The following is a 23417-nucleotide window of genomic DNA, read 5'->3' on the forward strand; positions in this document are numbered from 1 at the left end:
AGTAGTTAAGAAAACCTCATCTACTCTAAGAAAAAGTCATATGACATCTGATAGGCATCTGGTATTTCAATTCAATTAAATTATTTGGGCCCAGTATGCATCCTTTTGCTACTCAGTTCACTTCACCGTTTCAGATTCAACGTTTACACTCATTCTTTTTACCCGACTTCCTCTTACCTGCTGCAATTTGAAATTTAGACACAGTAGCAGCCAGCACCTCGTGTTCCACAGTGTGCATTTAAATTCATTGCTTCTGCAAGTCTGCAACTGATAAGAGAAGCTGGTAATTCAGGTGGGTCTGCGGCACCATCACAGGGCCCTGATGAACGTCTGGCTGACAATGAAAGGACATTTGTCTGGAAAATATGATTCCAAAAACAGCAAATACAAATGTCCTGGTGGCTCAAAGAGTTGAGTGAGTCATTGTGCCATTCGGCCCGAAAGTCCCTCTCTCCTGCCTGGAAAACAGAGTGGTGAGTATGAAGTGCCGAATGTGTGCGGCAGGAGCGACTGTCAAGGAAGTGGAGTTCTTAGCTCCTACAGAGCAGTTCTCACCTTTTTGTGCCCTTTAAACTAACTGTAAGAGGGGACAAGCTATGGCCCATTTTTAAAAAATATTGCTTGAATATGATAGTGAGGAACCAAAATATTGTCCCAAAGAACTTTAGAATAACCAACCTTTGTTGGTTTCTTTGGTCTTTTATTAGAGTATAATAGCCATACAGAACAGTGCATAATCTTAAGTGTGCAAAGCAATGCATTTTCACAGTGAACACATCTGTGTTCCAGCAACCAGATCAAGAAACAGAATGTTTCCAGAGGCCCTCCTCACATCCTCCAGTCATTACTGCCCCCACGCCCCAGGGTGACCACTGTGCTGCCTTCTAATAGCAGAGATTAATGTTGCCTGTTTTTATACTTTTGTGTCCGGTTTCTTTTGCTCAACATAATTTGTGGGATTCATCCATATTGTTGCTAGAATAACAGTTACTTCTTAATCTCCTAGTCAACAGTCATTGTTGTGTTTTGGCACTTTAAATCATCCACATACCCATAGAATGTAATTTTAGGGTGAACACAAGCTCACTGAACTTTAAACGATCTTTTAATCATAGCTATAGCAGACTTTATAGTTTCAGCCTTAATATTAAATATAAATTTTTGAAAGCTGGTGTGCACCATTTAGGTACTTTCTCTGTTTGAGTGGAAGCCTCATGCTGAATCACATGTTTTTGTCTGGGGCTGGGGCTTTGTAGAGACTGAAGCTCCAAGTGAACTTCATCACTCCCTCCAAGATGATCGGGGATCTCCTTTGCCTACAGGCAACAGAACTTGAAATATTTTAGGTCTTTGTAGAACTTATTGAAAGGCAACTCCAGAAGGGGAAGGGATGCTTGAATGTCCTGAGGACACATTTTCTGTTTCTAACTTGGACTTTTCTTTGCTTATTGGCTTGACTCTGCAGGCTGGCTTTACACTTAGGTGTGGCCACCAGCGGCTCCTCAGTTTTATAACTTGTAAATTTTATCATTAGACAGGAACTGACATTATTTTTCTGTTATAGTTCAGAAAAATTTCAAGTACCTATCTTTCATCTGTCAACTGTGGTCAGGGCAGAGAATAAGATATTATGACTAGCCTTGCTTGAACCTGTCTGGTCAACTTATTTATTAATTATCGTTGAATTATTTTCCATACGAACAACTAAAATTTCAGACCAGCATCTGGCACATAGTAAGCACTCAATAAATACTAGCTTGTTATTCATGTTATTATTAATAGGGGTAGGAATGGCTTCTAATCATGGGTTTGTTTTCTTATTTTATATTTTAAAACCTTATCTTATTTCAGCTTTATAAGGAAGATATTTTATCATAGTAACTAAAAGGAGAATCAGGGAAGTTAAGTAACTTGATTAAACATCAACAGCCACCATATGATTGAACTAGATTAGAACCAAGCTTTGGGACTCCAAAGTCCCCATTCTTAACCTCTACATTTCATCACCATAAACAATTTAATTCTTATCTTTCTTAAGCAACATCCAAGGAAATCAGAAAAAAAATTGTCTAAAATAGCTAAATTTAGCTAAATGACCTCATTTAGAATTTGAAATATAGGGAATTATATGTAGTTAAGTAAAGAATAACGTAAAATGTAGCACTTTTATATACCATATATTAAAATATCTACTTTGTGCTAGCAGCCATGCTAGGTGCTTCGCAGAAATTTTATTACACTAATTTCTTGTACAACCATGCAAGTAGGCATTCTGTTTCTTTTTTAGCAAAGAGGAATCATTCTGAAGATATTATATAACTTGCACAGAGTCATACAACCACTAATGGAATTCAAGACCATGACTGTCACCACGCCATAGATCACATTCTTATCAACAAGATGAACTGGCTTTTTCCCATGATCAGTTATTGTTTGTAACTTACTTTTGATGTAGCTATATATATTTATTTATTCTGGGTTTTATTCATCTGGTCATTTTGTTGTTTTCTCATAGTTTACAAAAATTCAAGGTAAATAGCATATAAAACATTTAATCAGGGGTGACTTTGTGCAGGAAAGCAATGTAAACCATTTTTGTAATAATACAAAGTATAATTCTTAAATTTTTTCAACTTGCTTTTTTTCCAAGGAGAAAAATTCCCTGTGGCTGGCTGATTAAAATGTGGTAAACATAAAAGCTAGATTTAAAAATTCTCCGTTTTGGCTTATTAGACTTGGCTTACATTTATTAGTAAAATTGTTACTGTTTTGGTTCTTGTAGAATATACTGGTACAGGGGGCTAACTTTATTTATTAGAAGTGAGGATTTTGGGGGCCTTTTCTTGAAGAGAAATGCACAGATGTGTGTTTAGTCAGCACTGTACTTTTCTCAATGTGAGATTCAGATTTTCCCAATTTGAATAGATCTGAAAAACATTGTCATGGTGCATTACTTGTTGTAGTTCATCATTTTTCGTATGCATTGTTACAGTTAAGAACAGTTAGTATGTATATGTGATATACAGATGGCAGTACTCTTTCAGTGAAAGCAGTGTGTTTCCCATGATTTATCATCATGAGCACATGTCACTGAGCATCCAGGTGGTGTGATGGGAAGTGATCGAGTCTTTCTCTTTCAACAGGTGATCAGACTCTGAGAATTTGGGACGTGAAGGCAGCAGGAGTCAGAACTGTGGTGCCAGCACATCAGGCAGAAATTTTGAGTTGTGACTGGTGTAAATACAATGAGGTACACAGTCTGGCTCTGTTCTGATCTGTGGAGCCCTTCCTAATGTTGAAATGTTCTGGATTTTATTTTGTCTTTGTTTATGCGGACTTTGGTAGTGTTTATGGACCATTAAGTTAAATTCAGTCCCTTTCATTTCTAATTGATGATTGTGAGTGACCTGCATTAGCATTAATTGGATTTAAGTGCACATAAAACAGGAAGAATAAGAAACAGAAATTCTCAAAGTTCAACAGTGCAAGCCTTACTTGTTTGTTTGGGAAAATGCTTTACAATTTATGTGATTTTTTTTCTTTATTGCTCTTAATCCTGCCAATTTGTGTTATCTTCTGCTTTCCATTCATGTTCACTTTGCTAATCAGACTGCTGAACTGTTTGTAGATTGATTTTTAATTTAACGATCCATCAGTTTTTAATATTTTCTGTTTTATCTTCCCTTATAAGCCTAACCAGACTTCATGCTCTGTAAGATAGCAGTGTCTATTTGTAACTTTTTGCATCTCTTCAGTTAACCACAGAAACATATGAATTAGAAATAGCAGTGGATCAAATATGTTGATTGATATACTGTGTGTGTGTGTATATCTCTGTCTATCTATCTATCTATCTATCTATCTATCTATCTATGTACCTCAAGCGGTCTCTTGACTGTGACATATGCCTTATTTTTTCTCAATTTATTTATTTATTTATTTTTAAATATATCTTTATTGATTTCAGAGAGAGGAAAGGAGAGGGAGAGAGAGAGAGATAGAAACATCAATGATGAGAGAGTCATTGATTGAGCCCTCAACCCGGGCATGTGCCCTGACCGGGAATCGAACCCCCATCCCCTGGATCCTAGGTCGACGCTCAACCACTGAGCCACGCCCGGCCGGCTCTCCAGTTTTAAATTAATGAATAAAAAAGGAAACATTATATTGGCAGTTTTTTAAATAAAAAGAAATAGAATATATTCAAAGAAAATATAGTACTTATTCAGTAGTAATACTTGATCAAAATAAAAATTTCAATGCTGATAACTACAGTCAAATCTCATCGTAATACACTTTTCATATAAGAAAATGAAATTGTGGACTATCTATTTAGGAATTCTAAAAAAGATGCCAATATACACTTGAGAATGGTTTAAAATTTTTTAAAAAATCATTAAAACTTATCTTTAAATGAGCTTATACTGAAGCCCAACACATTCAAACAGTGAATTATTGCTCTGGTTGATGTGGTATGGGGCTGAGTGTGAACCCAACACTTGGCCTATTCAGCCAGGAACTCTGGAGGAACTTGGGTCTATAGAAAGCAGAAGTTGTAAAACCCACTAGATAAGGAGATTTACCATTATGTGCATAGATTTTCAGATATGATTAGCTATCACATTAAGACATGGCCTATGGGAATTGGGAACGATGATTTAGATTTGGGAAAATATATAAAAATTTAATTTATACCCTTTGCTCTTTTAAATATTCCTAAATTAACAGGCTTTTTGCCTTTCGATGCCTGGTAAATCTGCAGGGCATGCTGAAGAGAAATGTTGACTCATTGTCAGATATAATTTTTAATGCATTATGCACTTATTAATATTACTAAAGGTGGATTGGAAAATCCACAGTGCTTTTTGGGACTCTGCCTTTTTCCGTTGTGTGTAGTGTTCCATCACATACATAAAACATATGAAGTTCCTTTTCTCTCAAGTCATACAATTTTTGCTTTTCTGATGTATATTTTGATTTCTTTCTAAGACTTGTCATATAACTTCTTAAGAATGACTCCTAAGTTCTGATTAAATAATGATCAGAAAATAGATATTGTTTCTAGTAGGAAAGCCTGGACACTACTTAATTAAAAGATGTCACAGTTTACTTTTCTCTGCATTGCTTTCAGAATTTGTTGGTGACGGGGGCAGTTGATTGTAGTTTGAGAGGCTGGGACTTGAGGAATGTTCGACAACCAGTGTTTGAACTCCTTGGTCACACCTATGCTATCAGGAGAGTGAAAGTAAGTTTTTATCTTTTCTTTTTATACAGAGAATAAAATATAAATATAATCAGTGAAGTATATATAAAAGGTGCTTATGGGTTGGGGTTATTGATTCTTTTTTATGCATGTTTTTATTACCCAACTAATGATAGTGAACATTGAAAACTAAAATTAGGTAAAATTTTTGAATAATTATTGAATGAATTGGGTCAATGTAGCCAATTCGTACTTAGAGTTAAATAATTTTTTTTTTATTCTGTCATCCCCAATCTACTATTCCTTTAAAAAATTTTAACTATAGTAATTACTTTTAGTATTATATTCTTTATAATTTTTCATCCAGTGGGAAGGTCTATTTACTTTGTTGAAACTCATACAGGGAAATGGTTAATTCTTTCTTTTCCCTAACATGATAATGTATGAATGAATGTTCACAAACATTTGGGATATAGAAAATTTTCCACTCTGTAAACAGCAGAGGATGAGATAACTTTTTTTCTGCTGCTCCTAAGAAATTTGCCTGCTTATAAGAGCTGTAATTTAGTTTTCCAGCTTTTATTTAGGTACGTTTTGCTAAGTCACTGTGGATATTAAGTCACATCTTTGAATTTCATTCTTTGTCTTTTACATTAAGGGTAAAAAGTACCTTATTGATCTTTTCAATAAGATAATTATGTTATTCCTATTTCAAAATTTAAAATTTCAATTAAATTAATATTTTAAATTTTATTGGCTGCTACTTAACATATGAGACACAGTGCCCTGGTTTTTTTTTGTTTTGTTTTGTTTCTAATGGCACACAGGTTTTAGTAGTTGAAGATATTTTCTATTTTTGTTTATAGTGCTTCTGAGAATGAAATAGGGTAATGTAGGGAAAGAATTTTACAAACTAGAAAGTTTGCAAATGTAGTTATTATGTATCTATAACTATTAACATACTGGTAAGAAATACACTAAAGAAATGTCATTGCAGAGGGCAGCTTATGAAAGTATGGTAGTTATTACTTATCTAAAAGATACTGTCTTTAAATTTTCAGATTTGTCCTTCATATCATTTCTCATTAGCTGTGATATATTAAAGATATTTTACTTAACATTTAAATGTTTATTCCATACGTGTGTTTATAGCAATCATAATATGTATTCATAAAATTGTTAAGATATAATAAATTTATATTTGTAACTGTCACATACTTAAATCCCCTGTATTTCTAGGAGTCATTTTTAGATAGGGAACATGAAATTGTATTTAATTTTTCCAAAATAGCCACACTTTGGGAATGTTTTATTCTAAATAAGCTCTAGAAAGCTTGAGTGATGACTTTCTTTGGGCAATGTAAAAAATAAATGTTTTTCCTGTAGATGATACATAAAAGGCCAAAGTATTTTCGCCTTGAATTAAATCATATAAGGTTCAGGAAAGCATAATTTTTAGTGACAGTCCTGGCTAGACTTTAATTTATTAAGCATGTTATAATTACAGCTAACTTCAAAATATTTTTTTGTTTTGTTTTGTAGTTTTCACCATTTCATGCTTCCGTACTAGCCTCTTGCTCCTATGACTTTACTGTAAGGTACAGTAGTTTTTTATCAAGTTTTGTTGTGAAATACCAAGTAGCATTTGCATCTTTACAATTTTTAGGAAGATAATGTATTTATCTTACTAATATGAAAAAATGTGAGCTGGGCACATTTGAAAATTTGCCACTGGTTTGTGTTTTTAATGGTATTTATTTTAACTTCTGTTGATACTTTATCAGAACATGCAACTTATAACATACAGCACTGCATATGACTTATTATTCTTCTACTCTTATTTCCATCTTTGTTTTGCTTTTAGATACATAACTAAGTATATTAAATGCCCACCATCAATTTTTTTGCTGAAATTTCCCATCATCTTGGTTTGGTGAATTTTTCTTCTAGTAGATTCCTTAAGAAGGGCTAATGATTAGGAGCCCTTGTATGTTTAAAACTGTTTCTCTATATCCTTCATACTGAAGCTTAACTGAGCATAAACTCCTAAATTTACATTTCTTTCCTGCAGCTTTTTGAACATGCTACCTCATTTTGGCCTTGTTTTATGTTGTTTTTGAGAATTTCGATGGCAGTTGATGCCCTTGTCCTTGTAAGTTATTTGATTCTTTTTCCTGGGGACTCTGATTGTTACAGTTCCATTTGCATGAGTTCAGTGAGTTCTTTAAATAATGTAGTTTCAGGACTTCTTTTATTTCCAGAAAGTTTTTTTGGATTATAATTTGAAATATTAGTTCTGATCCATTGTTTTATCTTTTATAGGGACTCTAATTATACACAAATTGAGTCTCTTTCACCTGTCTTCTATATCAAACACTTTCTCTCTGATACCTTTTCCCTTTTTTTTCAAATCTCATTTTCATTCTCTTGGTTGTTTTTCTGCTGTCTTCAGTGTCCTTATGTTTTCATGTAAATGTATTCTTTGGGCACCATGTAATTTTGTCTTCATTTCTGATAGGATTCTCGTGTTCAGTCAGCTCTATTTCACGTCTTTCTGCTTTTCCCCACTTCTTTTCTTTGTTTTTGAATTCCTGATTATAAGGGGAAAACTCTATTTTTCTCCTCTACTGTCAGTATTTCTGAGACCAGATGTGCGTGGGGTTTTCCCATACCAAGCAATTCTCCAGTTCCCAGCAGACACCAACTGGGTATCAAATTTAACTCAGTTCTGATAATACCTATCTGGAGATAACATCAGATCCTACAGGTTAAGTGCTCAATTCTATAAGACTGCCCCACTTCAGATGCCAATTGCAAGTTCTGACCTACCAACTATAAATTGGAGGTTCCCATGAGCCCCTCCTCAGATTTGATAATATTTTAAAATAGTTTTTAAGTTTACCAGTTTATTTTATTTTATCATTATTATTTTAAAATATATCTTTACTGATTTCAGAGAGAGGAAAGGAAAGGGAGAGAGAGAGAGAGAAACATCAATGATGAGATAGTCATTGATCGGCTAGCCCACAACCCGGGAATGTGCCCTCACCGGGAATCGAACCCCGATCGCCTGGATCCTAGGTTGACACTCAACCTCTGAGCCATGCCTGACCAGGCTACCAGTTTATTTTAAAAGATGTTATAAAGGATAAAGATAGACAGATGAAGAGGTACATAGGGAGAGGTCAGTAAAGGTCCCAAGTGCAGGAGCTTCTGTCCCCATGGAACTGGGGTGAACCACCCTCCCAGCACGTGGATGTGTTCACCATCCTTGAAACTCATCAAACCTTACTGTTCAAGAGTTTTTATAGAGCTTAATCTTCAGCCCCTGCCTCGTTCCCCGGAGGTTAGTGGTTGGGGTTGAAAGTTCCAACCCTCTAATCCCTTGGTCTTTCTGGTGACCAGCTGCATCCTGAAGTTATGTAGGGGCTCCATCCTAGATCACTTCATTAGCATATACTCTGGTATACTCCAAGGGGGCTCCTTATGAATAACAAAAAACTCTTCTATCATTCAGAAAATTCCGAGGGTTTTAGGAGCCTGGTACCAGGAACCAGGGACAAAGATGAAATCTATTCTTATATCATATTGATCAAGGTGGTTTTTTAATGTCCCCAAATGCTTGTTTAAAGATATTTAATTCAGTTTAGAATGTTATATTCTAGTTTTCTTCTACTTTGCTGTTTGTTTTCTTGAAGTGAATTTTTGTCAGGTGAATTGTTTGAATTATTGTATCCATTTTATTTTTATAGTATTTTTTTATTTTTTAAAAGATGAAGACTTTGTGTGTCCCTGCTTCTCTCTTTTCTGTTCAGTTCAGTTTTTCCTAAACTGTCCTCCGCTGTCCACAGAGGCTTGCAGCTGGAACATGGGAGATAGCTCATTGGTATTCTGTTTTTCTTTTTACGTGTAATTAGAAGTTTGGATGTGTTGAAGGCCTGAGTTTTGTGTAGTTTTAATTGTTCTTTATGTTGTTCTGTGTTGGCTTTTGTGAGGATACACTCAGAATTTTAGATTTACATTACCTCATTGCCTCAGTTACCCAGAATTCCTCTCTCCTTCTGAGCCAGTTTTGGAGAAGTTATATAACTTTGTTTGTGTAGACTGTACTTCCAATAGAATAAATTACAATGCCTTGAGAGAAATTACATGCCTTAACATTTATTTATTTATTTTTTGGCTGATCTAATAGAAGCAGGGAGACAAATCAGGAAACATAATCACACTGAGGATTCCAGCTCTCAATTAAAATGATATCATAACCAGGTTTTGTTTTGTTTTAATAGTCTATATAAAATAGTAAAGAGTGGTTATAGAATTTTTAGCATGGGAGTCAAATATTGGCAGAAAAGAAGAAAAATTATCAGTTGTTCACCATCCACCCTAAATGTTTCCAGGCTGAAACTGTGGAGCTAGATCATTGGCTGGAGGATAGGCCTGAAAATGTGGATTTGAAGGCCATTAACTTACTGATAATTCAGTCTGTAAGAGTGAATAAACCAAAGGGAGATGGGTTTAGAGAAGGAAGAGCAAAAAGACAGTATCTTCAGGAAAGAATTAATGTTGGAAGGAAGAGGGGAACAGCCCATGGAAAACAGGAGGAGCCTCAGAGCATGCATGGTGCCACAGAAACTGGAGGAAGGGATTTTAATGTGCCAGTAATGTCAGATCCTCCAGATAGCAGATCCTCCACGTAGGCTGAACAGGATGAAGAGGGAACTTCGAATCTTCTCTTACAAAGTGTCACTTGTGGGCTCAAAAGGGATTTCCAGATACAGAATCTAGTCCTTGGATTTCAAAGACCTTCTGGTGATCACTGGAGACTTGACCAACTTAGATGGGGCATTGATAATTTGATGATCGCATTTGATGATCATCATTTGATCCTCAACAGTTTTAATCGGGTCTTTCTATTTTTGGAGCTCATCAATCAAAGGACATCTTAAATCCATATTGCTGTTCTGTTTCTGATTAAAGGAGGAGACCTAGTGACTACTGTATACTTTCTTTTCAGAATTGTCATTATTATCTTAATCCTACTGATCACTCCCTGTTTTATCTATATACTATAGTATCCCTTAACACCAAGTTGGGTAATGCCTTACTTTTGTAAATGTATATTTGTCTCAGGAAAATTTGTTAAGACTGGGCTTTTGAATCTGGACTAGACTACTCTAAAATCTTATAGGTACCTAACTATGCTCAGAAATCATCACAATTTGTGGCTCACAGTCTTGTTTTTCTCTCTACTTTTAAGTATTACTCTTTGCTTCTTTCCTGACTCCTGAGCAGGACTGGAGACCTTATTTCTTTCTTTAAAAAAAAAAAAAGTAGGGCTCATGCTCAAATTATCTCAGTTTCTTCTGCAGGCCTGAAAATTTATCTAAATCTATACCTCTGTATCTATATCCATTTCTCCTTTGCTACCCTTGGACATGAATGCTTCATCCCATGCACTCCTGTTTCCTTTACAGAATTACCTCTCTTCTTCCTCATATCATCAGTCTCCAAGTCTCTGTTGACTTTCAGCCTGTAACTTTTTCCTTTATCCTGTATTTTCCTTTAACTACTCTCTTACACATCTCTTTTCCTTCCTAGCTAAGCTTTTAGTTGTCCCCCTCAGCTTCCATTCACCAAGGCTATTTTAAGTCCATTATAGTCCCAGGGTGCTCTACTTGGGAAGCCTTAGCTCATATCATCTGAATTATAAAATGGATCCACATCAGTGATTAAGTAGGGCTAATTATGTTGACAAGATTTTTATACTTTTTCTTTTGAAGTGATCTGGCAATGAGCGACTCACTTATGATTGATTATAGTTTCTTGGCAATCATCATGCTTACTTAGGAATTTTTGTGAAATTGAAATATCTAACCTAGACATTGTTTTCAGATGAAATTAAATGTTTAATACAAAATATGTCAACTAATATTGTTAATTTATATATATTTAATGAAGAATTAATTTTGATTTTCAACTCTTAGGCATTTTGTAGCCCCCAGAAACTTAAACCCTAAGTACTTGAGGCTCCAGGTCCATTTATTCCTAAATGCACAACTGGCTTCAGCTCCAACTTCTTTACTGAAACTGCTCTGGCAAAAGCCACCAGTGACCTCAGTAATAGCAAATCCAGCCTTGCTGTTGTATATTTCACACTGTAGATCAAACCTTCCTTCTTGAAACTCCCTGTCCCAGGGATTCCATCTTTTTCTTCTTTGTTATTCTCATTCTCTTCTGACTTTATGCTTTACCATGGAATCTCCTTCTCTTCCCCTTAACCTTGGCAGTCTTTGGCGTAGTACTCTTTGACATATCCATTCTAAATGATAATTCCCAACCTCCTTTTTCTGGCTCTGACCCCTCCTGGGAACTTTAGGCCTGCATATTCAGCTGTGTGCTGCCATAGGCCCCTGAGTGTCCAAATAGTCATCTCACACTGAGCTCTCTGACTCTTCCCTTTCTTCCCTCTGCTAGACTTGCATATTTATCTACACTGTTTGTCTCAGTTAATTGGAATATTATCCCTGGTCAAGCCTGAAACTTGGAATTCTTATTTCTGAAAAATTGGTAAACATTTTCCCAGTATAAAGTGGAGTAAAAAACTTAAATTGCTTCATAGGCAAAATAATTGTGTATTTCAGTATAGAATTATCAAAGACGTTCTTATGAAAAGTAAATAGAAAAGGAAAACAAAATCATTTAAAAAGCTTTATATATATATATATATATATATATATATATATATATGAATATATGTATTATATGTTTGCATATTTGTAACTCTCAAGATATGTTGAGAATATGACTTTAATTGTACTAATGCCTGTGTTAGTCTCGCATTATTTGTGTGTGGTGACCATTCATTGGAAAGGTCAGAAAAGGTGCATTTTTATTAGATTTTTAACCCATGTGGTATGAGTTAAATGAATCCTCTGAAGAAATTTAAATCTCATTGGATTGATGATATTTTTAGTGCCAGAAAAACCATTTTAACAAAAAGAAAAAGATTTATGACATAAGACCAGCAGTAACCTGTTTAATTTTTAACATTGATAATTATACAGATATTGCCCCTAGATTTTGGATGGCTTATTATTATTATTTATTGTTGACACTATTACAGATGGTCCCCCTCCCGCCCCCTTACCCACCTCCATAGCTCTTCAAGTATATTTTCATTTACTTGCCCATTTTTATATTTTATTTTGTTTTCTAAGCTTTTACAATTTTGTTTTAATATACATCATATGGTGGGAATTATATCAAAACAGATGATATGATGGATAGTTTAGTATTATAAAATATAAGTTTAATATTTTTTTTATGTGGATATATTATCATTTAATAGAGAAAAAGCCTTAAGTTCTTTACCTGTGTGTAGCTCATTATGTTTCATTGAATAAGTAATACAGATCTTAAAAGTAATATGTAACATAGTATTTGAAATTATTTAGTATGGTTTAAATTAAATAAAAACTCCAATCTTTCTAAAAATATCAGAATTCTCTTCAGCTGATAGGCAAAATACTCTATAAAAATACACATTGATTCTTTCTAAACTTCACTCAGCTATACTAAATCTAAAATATATCACAGAGGATTATTTCTATTCTTCCATGAGTATTTCACCATAAATTTTAGCATATTCTCCTGATATACTCTCCATTAGGTTACTTTTTTTTTTTCCTGCTGAGCCACATTTACTATGCCAACCATACATAAGCATGATTTTAGTTCTGAATTCGTGTTTTTGGTTTCCTACCAAGTAGATCATTACATAAACACAGTCAGAAATCAACAAACCAGCTATGTATGACAGCCAAAGAAGAGGAAAGGTGCTTTAATTATGTTTTTTCATTAGGAAGAGCAACATTTTGTCTCTTCCACATTGCAGTGAATACTTGGCAGATATTTAAAGATACAGCTTTCATAAATTGATGAAGAAAATGGTCAGTTTAGCCTCAAATACTTCAGTTTCACGACACTTCTGTAAATATTCTAACCTTTAAAACATTTTTTTTATTGATGGTCTTTCGTAATAGTAAACCAAACAACCGGGGTTTCTTCAGACTTACAGATTTTTTGGTAAGCCAAAAGTAAAGTGAACTTGAATTCCAGTGTTATCAAACTGCTCAGCCACAGCTTCTATGATGTGAAACTTCCTCTGCCTATACCAGCAACATACTGTTTCCAGCTCAGCTATTAGCTAGTTTTGGGTTACAAAACAGTACAGCTGTACTCTGCTTTAAAATTTAGGCATATTTATAAAATATTTGTTATCTGCAAGCCATTGTAATAGTCACTTTGGAATATCTTGCTGAGGAAACGATCAACACGAAGACTTGGAGAGAAGTAGAACCACACTTAAGGGAGTCCCAAGCGTGTCAGTTGTGTTGGTGTGGTGGGAGACATGTCACAATATAGATATGGGGTAGTGGAAAATACATGTTCAGTGGACTAATTGTGGGTTGGTGCATTCCCGGGTAACATAGGAGTTAGGACTACAGACCAAGGAGCCAGAGTGCCTTTTACTAGCTGTATAAACTTGAACAAACCATTTTAAAATGGTTTATGGCTCAGTGTTCTCATCTGTAAAATGGAGATAATAATAGTACCTACCACATAGGGTTGTTGTGAGGATTAGTTGGGTTAATAAACACAAATGCTGGCACATAGTAGGTGCTATCTAAGTGTTTGCTACTGTAGTCATTAATATTACTGATAGAAGACCATCTCTTTGTGGTTGAGCCCCATTTCAGCTATAGTCTTCAAGGGTGAGGTAATAGTTTTTCTAATTGTAAAGTAAGATAAATAACTTTATTATATTGCATAAGCAGGAAAATAGTCTTTACTTGGATTGTAGTAAGCGTAGAATCTTAACAAAGCGGCAGATACAGAAATACCTTTTATCCTTGACACATTGACTCTCCTGGGATTGGCCTTTATACAGCAAGTGTCTTAACTTGGTGTGGCTGATGGACTTTTCTGATCCTTATGTTTATTAGCCCAGAGATTTCCACGAGCACATACTTCTCTTTCTTCCCCTTCCCCATAAAAAAAGGTCAGGCAAAGTAAACAGATAGTATAGCTGAATATGTACTCTGTCTCAAGCCTTTCATTTCAACTTTACCTAGTCCCCCTTACCCACAAAAAAAGGTCAGTCTAGGTAAATAGATAAGGAATGTGGCCGAAGGTGAGCTCATATGCAGCTCAAATGATCATTTTACTTCATTTTTTTGACATAGTTGTTTTTAATTCCTTTACAGTTGTTCATCAAATCACAAGAAATTATGCGGCTAATGATCTGATGCTAATTAACATTTGCAGGAACTGTGAATTCTTAAAATGATCAGATATTTACTATTCTGTGCCTTTCAGGTATCTTAGATAGAAATGTCTTTGTAAGTCCTATCACAGATTTTGCTTTGTGGTTGCAGCAGAGGTTCACCAGACTTTACCACTGATACTAGGAAGCATCTTACTATAGCTATCTTTAGTTTTCTTTATAAGAATTAGAATATTTGCACTCACATATTCGTTTAATTCTTATAAGGATATTTTAGTAGTGAATATATTTTGTGTTAATAAAGCACTTGTCTGATTACAGGGTAGGACTTGTCTGTTTCATTGTTTTTTCCTTAGCACCTGGGACATGAATATACTAAACACATTTGTTTATAAATGAAGTGAATTTAAATTATTTGAAGAATTATGGTATCCTTTGGTCACTGGCTGTAAAAGCCTGCAAATGATTATATTTTAATATGGTTTTCACTTTAATTGTGTTTAAAGCAGTCATTAATAAACTGAATTTAAAATGGAAAGTCCTGTTGGGATAAGAAAACGGTATTTTTCAAGGAGAAGACTTGTGGTTCTGTTGTTTAAGTCAGTACTGACTGGATTGCAACATTTTACTATTTAACAAATTTGGAACCATTGTTTTGGTATCCTGATTGTTAACTAAAGTTACAGATAGATTATTATTTTTTTCTACAACTAATTGTAATATGTGATTTACTGATAATTCTCTATGAGTCTCATATGCCTAACAGTTAAGATATTTGTACGTATGAAGCAGTAACTCCCGAGTTTGTTGATATGTTGGGGGTTTTTTCATATGTTCCAAAAGAATTTTTCCATTTGACTTGTTTAAATTAGAAAATTCTTGTGATGATTATTGTCATACTGGAAAGATCTTTTGATGTAGTGAAGCATAATTTTTCAAGTTAAATGCCAGGTGAAAAATGAAAATAATTTCCTATAAAATGAAACAACACACATTAATTAGAAAGAAACTTGTAAGACTTTTGATTTTAAGTACTTTGATTTATAACTGCAGAACATTTTCAGAATTATTTAGTACTAAGAGTGTTCTTTAAGAATCAAACCAAATCTCTGTCTAATTCACATCCTAATGCAAGCACATGAAGAAATAGATCTAAAAGGAGTGAGGAATGTTAAGCCTGAGGTTAATGCAGTATAAGTCACTGCTTTGAACTTTGAATTGTGCTGATTAGTCCCAACAGAAAATTTATGGAGTTTGTCAGTTAATTTGCATTATAATTTTTTTAAAATTTGGTTGTACAGTTTCAATAAGGCAACTGGATTTTGTTGTATGTATTTTCAAATATGGATATTGCTTTGCCTCATCTTCCATAGTAGGAAGTAAAAAGATAATGTCTGAAAATGAACATAATCAATGAATTCTCTGAGCATATAATTTCAAAATACAGAGTTAAAAATCAGAAGAAACATCTAAAAGAATTTAAAGTGATTGCCTCTAAGGTGAATGATCGAGGTGGTGCGGCACAAAGCTGCTTTTTTTGTTACAAGCCTTGTAGAGTTAGTGGACTCAGGTCTGTGCAGATAAAGTTTTTAAGAAGGTAATTCAGCAGAACCTCAGTGTTTCCCTCTCCTAGTTATTTGTACGCATAATGATGCTATTTCTTCTGATCAGTTGGGTATTACCTGTCAGTTATTAGTTTACTGTGTCTCTTAAGAACTCAGGGATAAATAATTCACCTTTGAAGTCTGTCCTGAAACCCCAACCTAAGATGTGGCAACACTCAATAAATATTCTAATAATGAATTCTTCAAGATTTGACCTAATGGAATGAACCATACAGAGAATAAAAACAATAATTATTAATATATTTTCATCTTAAATAAAATTCAGCAGAGTTTCTTACCTATCTCCATATACCTATTAGGACGTGTGTGTGAGCGCATGTGTGCACACTGACATGTGAAACAGAAATCAGCTTGAGCTAGCTTAAATAAGAAAGGGAACATGTTTGTCAGGATCTGGGCTCCCTCCGCTCCAGGGCAGTAGTGCAGCAGGGCCTGAGCAAGGTACTGAAAGTACTTTAAGTTCCTGCTTCATCTGTCTTCTTCTTTCTGCACACTGATCTTTTTTCTCCCCAAGCTTTCATGTCCAGTCACCAGAAAGTAAACACTTACTTATTCTGCTCTGTGTCTGTTTTCCTTTCTGCACCTTTGTTGATGTCTGCCTTCTTCTCCCCTGGACCCCACCACTTACCTGTCGTCCGATGGGAACAGAGTTGTTAAATAAGAGGTCCTTGGGTGCTGTGCGGACATTCTACATCCTGACACCCTGAGTGGGTTTATTCATAAATGCTCAGCTGCAGAGATGAGAACATTAAGTATTTCATGGTGACATCGCTAATCAAGACCAAAGCACAGGCAGGTGGCTGCTACAAGTTTAATGTGCTTCAACATTTAGGTATGGAATGAAGTTCTACTGCAGCCTCATCTGATCCCATTATCATCTGAACTTCTGAGAAATGATCTTTTGCTCTAGGTGGCCACGTTTTGGTGCCAGTTACAGTTCAGATGTATCTAGACTGTCTTATCCCTGAGATAATGATACTATTTCATGAGTAGAGTTCTTACCATTTTGGTTATTGTCAGATATTTGTTTGAAGCTTTATTGCAAAATCTTTTCATGGTTCTTCATTTTGTGCCAATAAGCGGTAAACAAACTCAATGGGAGGTTTTTTTTTCTTTTCCTCTCTTTTTGTTGAGATGTGACATACTTCAGAAGGTCATCCTGCATCCCTGTGAATCGCAGCCATAAATTCCCCCAGAACAAGCCTTCCATCAGCTAATGGTTTTCTTTAATTTGTCAAAGTACTCTAGGCTTTGTAGTATGTGGTTCCTGGACTTAATGTTTATTATGATGAAGTGGAGTCAGCCCCTTTACAATACTGATATAATTAAAATTTTAATTGAAATATTATAAATAATTCATTTTGCTATAGAAGCTTAAGTGTAGAATTTTATATTTAACCTTGAAATTTTGTCAGTATGGTATGATTTCTGGATATTTGCGATTGAGATTGAATGTTCTAAAAGTCATCTTTGAAAATTGTTAGCAATTCTTCAAAAGTAATCATATATTCTTCATTTAGCAGGCAATTAGTGTTTTTCTGTTTTAAACTTTGTTTGTTATTACCAGTTCCAAAACCAAAACCAAACAATTCTCCAACCAAATCATGCAAATAAATGAGCATTAGCACTCACTAAATATCTTTGAGTTAATGAATGAAAGTTTAGCTCTAAAAAGTAATACAGATGATAAAGTAATAAGCCCATGATTCCATATATCCTACTCAGAGGTGATTCACATTTATATATATGTATGTGTGTGTATGCATATATATATATGTGATATGTGTGTGTGTGTGTGTGTATGTGTATATTTTTTATTGATTTCAGAGAGCGGAGGGGAGAGGGAGAGAGAGAGAAACATCAGTGATGAGAGAGTCATTGATCGGCTGCCTCCTGCAGGCCCCCGACTGGGGGTTGAGCCCGCAACCCGGGCATGTGCCCTGACTGAGAATCGAACCCCAACTGCCTAGATCCTAGGTCAACAGTCAACCGCTAAGCCACACCCGGCCCGGGGGTGATTCACATTGGCAATATCTGAGGTTACAAAAAAAGCTGACCAGTTGGGTGATACCTAAGTCAGGAGGCAGTAAAGTAGATGAAAGGATGAAGTAAGTACATATTAAAAATGTTAGTACAGAGAGGGGACAATTTCTGAACTCCTTGCCACAGGAGTGCAGATTTATTCTATTCATAATTTCCTTAGGGTATTAGTTTTGAATGTAAGTTGGCAGACTAATGGAATCTTGGCATGAACTTTGGCTTATGGAATTTTCTATATAGTTTGAGGAGTGTGGGGGAAGCCTGACTTGGTTCGGGTCCATTTGAACTTTCAGGTTGTTAATCAGAACTTTCTGAGGAATACCAGATCCTGCCTGTCTATATTCCAGAGTCCCTGGCATGGCCCAGGTCTAGAGAAAAAGAGAAAGGCAGCATGTTTTAGTAGAAAAAGCACTGGACATGATGCCAGTAGAGTGTGCTTTGGGGCTGCCACTTATTAGTTGTGTCACCATGGATTGCTTAATTTCATGAGTATATTCTGCTCATCTCTGAAATGAGAATGATTACAGTAGTCCCCTCCCAGCCATTGGAAATACATTTCAAGACCCCCAGTGGATGCCTGAAACTGAGAATAGTACCAAACCCTATATATAACTGTTTTTCCCCCATGCATACATATATTTTTACTTAAAGAAAGCACTTTATAGCTTCTTTTTGGCACATCTGAATTGCCAGCATTATTACTCTTATACTTTGGGGTCTTTAAGTAAAATAAGGGTTAGTTGAATATAAGTAACTGTGTGATTCAGCGACAGTTGATCTGATAACCCAGAGGGCTACTATGGCAGGGAGCATATACTGTGTGGATACACTGCACAAAGGGATGATTCACATCTGAGTGGGATGGAGTGGAAAAGATGTGAGATTTCATCACACTGCTCAGAAGGGTGCACAATTTAAAACATGAATTATTTCTGGAATTTTCCATTTAATATTTTCTGACCACAGTTGGGCGGGGGTAACTGAAACCACTGAAAGCAAAATTGCAGATGGGCGTGGACTACCGTATACCCTTTGTATCTACCTTGAAAAGTTTTTGTGCTGATCAAATGCAGTATAAGGTAATGGGAAAAACTATGCAAACTGTCGAACTCTTTCTTTTTGAGATGGGTTGGGTAAAGTGAGAACCTCAGTATTGGATCATCTTCTTCGTTATTGGGAAGCTGGAGCTAACATTGATACTGTTCTGTTTTTTGTTTAGCAGCCTTTTATCCCAGTCTGCTAAGCTAATCAAGTTATACGAAATTATAATAGTGTTACTTTTCCTGTGAAGATATTTGCCTATATTTTGCATCTAATGTATTTGTCTCTTCCCAAAGTTTTGCCTTCACTAGTGGTTAGAGCCACAGTGTAGCAATAATTCTTACCAGTAAGGACTGTCTGCATCCATGGTCCTGAAAGTGTGGCCCTAGAATCAGCAACAAGAGCATCACCTGGGAACTTGTTTCTAAAATAAGTTCTCGAGCCACACTCGAGACGTCTGTATTCATTCTCAGCATGCTCTCCAGGTGATTCTGATACAAACTTAAGTTTGAAAACTGCTGATCTAGATCAGTGATTCTCAATAAATGGGTAATGCCCCCCACCCAGGTCAGAGCTTCTCAACCTTGACTGCACATTACAGTCACCTGGAGAATGTGTGCACCTCCCAATTCCCACGATGTACTCCAGGCCAATTAGAATTTCTCAGGGAGCATTCACACATCAGTATTTTTTAAAGTGTCTCAGCTGAGTGCAGTGCAGTCAAGGTTGAGAAACACTGCCTTTTTCCATCTTTTCCCCTTCTTCCTGAAATCACTATTGTTTCTAATGGGAATTTGGCTAATCTGTACGTATGGTGATACAACATTGAGAAGTACTGCTGTCCACGGTTATCCCAAACCTAGATAGTTGAGTATCAACATTTTCTGGGAAGAGATTTCTGGATTCCATACTGATCTACTCAATGGGAATTTTTTAGGAAAAAATTCCTCAGCAAAGCTGAGAAATATGTATTTTCTAAATATCTGATATAATGATCCTTGGTCCATCATTTGAAAACCATGTCTATAGGTGATTTAAAAGTTATCTTACTTGTGAGCTTGACCTTTGTTTATTGTTTATCTTGTCCTTAATATACTTATTTAATTTATTTTTGTTCATTCATTCATTTATGAAACATTCTTGGGTTGTTCATGTGTCAGATACTTTTATACATGCAAGAGATACAAAGAATAGAATACTCTCCCTGAATTTAAGGAACTTGGTGGCTTTTAGAGGAAAATCGATAAATAAATAAATAAGTAAATAAACTGTGAGTAAATTAATGTATCATTCTTGGTATTTTCTGTTCCATTAATCATCTTGATTTCTTTTGTCCTATTAATTTTTCTGCCTACATATATCTCTAATCCATCAACCTTTCCTCATCATCACTGTTTCCACCTTAAATCCAAGCTGCTATCATCTCTTTTTAGACCACTGGTATCCCCATATCCACTCTTGAGTCCTCAAGTCCATTGTTCTCTCAGTGGCCAGAGATAACTTTGAAAGGCAAAGCTGACCGTACTGCACGGGGTCATACTGTATGGGAACTCTCTGTACTATCTTCACAATTTTTTTGGAAAATTTGAAATTATTCTAAAATTTAAAAAGGTTATTAAAAGTTTTTTTTAAAGAAGGCAAAACTGAGTGTATAAACCTGCTTAAAACTGTCACTGGTGCATGTATGTGTGTTTACACTTAGAGAAAAATTCCAAATTCTTCCCATAGCCTACAAGACCTATGTGATCTGGTCCTGTTTGCCTTGTGTAACGCGCTCCCCTTCCCCTGCCCCAGTATCATGGATCCTCTATGTCACACACCCTGAGGCTCCTTGCCGACAAGGGCCAAGCTGCTGTCTTTACTCTCCACCTGGCAAACTCCTCAACCTTCAGATTTTAGCTCAGTGTCACTTCCTCAGGACCGACAACATTCTTACACCATCCTGTGTTGTTTGGGGGACATTTGTCAATTGCAATTACATTTGTGTTTATGTGTGTGTGTGTTTTTAAAAAAATGTCTATCCCACCAAACTAGATGCTTCAGGAGAGCTGAGGCCATGGGGTTGCTTGCTTCTGTTGCTTAGCACAGTACCTGGCACATTTTAGGACTCATAAATTGTTGAATGAATGAGTAATTAAATGAGGAGAAAATAAACTGTTTTGTTCATCACTAGAGAATGCTACACACCCAAGCAATCCAAATAGAAGGAATTATAATGTTGCAATTGGCTTAAAAATTTTAAAAACACAACTAAAATTTATGTACATGTAAGGCATTGAAAAGTTGCCAGAACTTTTCCCCATCTTCTTATAGTTAGGAAAGACTCATGAAGAATTACTGACTAACTCTAAGTTGAGAACAGGAAAGGAAAAGGAAGAACTCTGAAAAATATTTTAAACCTTCTACTGAATTCATCTGTTGACTAAATTTTAAAAGTGCTAGTATAGACATTTCAAATTACATTTAGTAAAGTAAAAAAGTAATTTTAGCTTAACTTTTGAAAGACAGTGCTTTATTTAACATGGTGTGACATACTTGCTTTGCTAAAAGAATTGTGAGTCAGAAGGCAAAAAGGGATTCAACCAAGACGTTGTACTATGATGAATTTCTCTCTCTCCCTCTCCATTTAAATGAAAAATGTTCCTACAGTTCTGTAATATTTTTAATCATTGGAAGCCTGTCCAGTATATTTACTTCCCATGATAGAGCTTAAATAGTCAGTGATTTCATCAGCAAAGAGACAAAAAGGCACCAAGTAGTATATATGCTGGACCAAAAACCCATCACTTAAAAATAATGGCCTTATTTGACTACTTAATGATATATGTAGCCTGACTTCTCCCAGTAAAAGGGAGCTCATTTTACTTGTGTGATAGGCACAGGAAGGCCCTCAGATATATAGAACTTATGGGACCCTTGAGTCCAGGAGAAGATCGCAAAGAAAGGCCTTGCCAATTCCCTAACAGCAAACGTGAGAAAACCTGGTGAAACGCTCTTTCCTCCTGTCACTGCCCCCTTGCAAATCACCCCTTCCTGGTGGAACTTGAATGGTGATACATAGAAAAATCTGGAACTATACACATCAAACTGTTAACAGTGGTTGCCATTAGAGAGTGGAAATGAAAGAAATACATACATTTCTTTTGTTATTAAAAAAGCCATTAGTGTTTTAAAAACATAGTTTATAGACATATTAACTTGGTTTTCTCAACTGTTTAGCTTGTGAAATTTATTGTATTTGACTTGATATTTTTTATGTTATTTTAGTTTACTGAAAAATATTTTAAAATTATTAATATTTCTTATTTTACTGGCTCCTGATCCCCTTGAGGTTAAGAAAATTGAAGCCTGGATTCCCCCTATTTAGCAGATCCTCTCAGGGCAAAAGCTGCCTTCATTGTTCCATTTACTACTATGGGTTTCAGATGTCAGTTTCTGTGGTAGTTGTTTTCCTAATCTATCTAGCAAGTTTAGTTGTTTTCAGGAAGAATGTTCGTCTAGGTACCCAGTCAGCCATTGTGCTGGAAACGAACCTCTCATAATTTTCGCACCATATATATACTTTGTGTATTTTGTTATTTGTCAGAACTATGAAATGGTGTATGCCATTAGTGCTGGTATGCCATTCACTAGAGCAACCTTCCCTTCACCAAGTAGTATCCTTAGACTTTTAGCATGTATTTGATTTGATGAGTTCTTTGCAAAATGCAAATAAATATTATAGTTTTTCCCAGGAAAAATTATGACTGGTGTGCCTATGGTGTGGAACTGTGTGGGGCCTTGACTGCCCATGAAGCTACGTATCAGAGCAAATTTAAATTGACTTTTTGAATCCACTCTTTGCCCTCCTGCATGTACAACTCTCTTACCACACTTTCAAGCTAAAATTGGATGGTTTCACACAGGTGCCCTTACTAGGCATCCTAATTTTCATAAGGCCCGCCTTATCCTTAACTGGCTGCACTTGTACTCAGTGCGGCCTTATCCTTAATTGGCTTAAATGAGAAAATAACAGCAAAACTTCATTCCTGAAGTCAGGAGGGTATAAACGAATCCTTGTTGCTTTTTATTATCCTTAAATAGTTCTGAAGGAAACCAATTTTTATGGTTTGTCTAAAGAGCACTTAGACTATCCATTTGACCAAAATAAAATCTAAATCCCAAATGAAATCAGAGAGCTGAATACCTGGATTTAATTGACCTTCCCATAGAATGATTCTAC

At 35.5% G+C, this 23417-nt stretch overlaps 1 protein-coding gene across 1 annotated transcript in view; it reads left to right on the forward strand.

Moving 5' to 3' along the window:
* PEX7 (peroxisomal biogenesis factor 7) overlaps positions 1-23417 on the forward strand; it is a 55217-nt gene that overhangs the window by 16464 nt on the left and 15336 nt on the right. Inside the window, exons 6-8 of the mRNA XM_081139726.1 lie at positions 3144-3250; positions 5132-5245; positions 6746-6801. Of these exons, the coding sequence (XP_080995852.1) occupies positions 3144-3250; positions 5132-5245; positions 6746-6801 (277 nt within the window). The remainder of the gene's footprint in view (positions 1-3143; positions 3251-5131; positions 5246-6745; positions 6802-23417) is intronic.

Source organism: Miniopterus schreibersii (assembly GCF_964146895.1).
Source record: "Miniopterus schreibersii genome assembly, chromosome: 6".
In the NCBI taxonomy this organism is placed as follows: domain Eukaryota; kingdom Metazoa; phylum Chordata; class Mammalia; order Chiroptera; family Miniopteridae; genus Miniopterus; species Miniopterus schreibersii.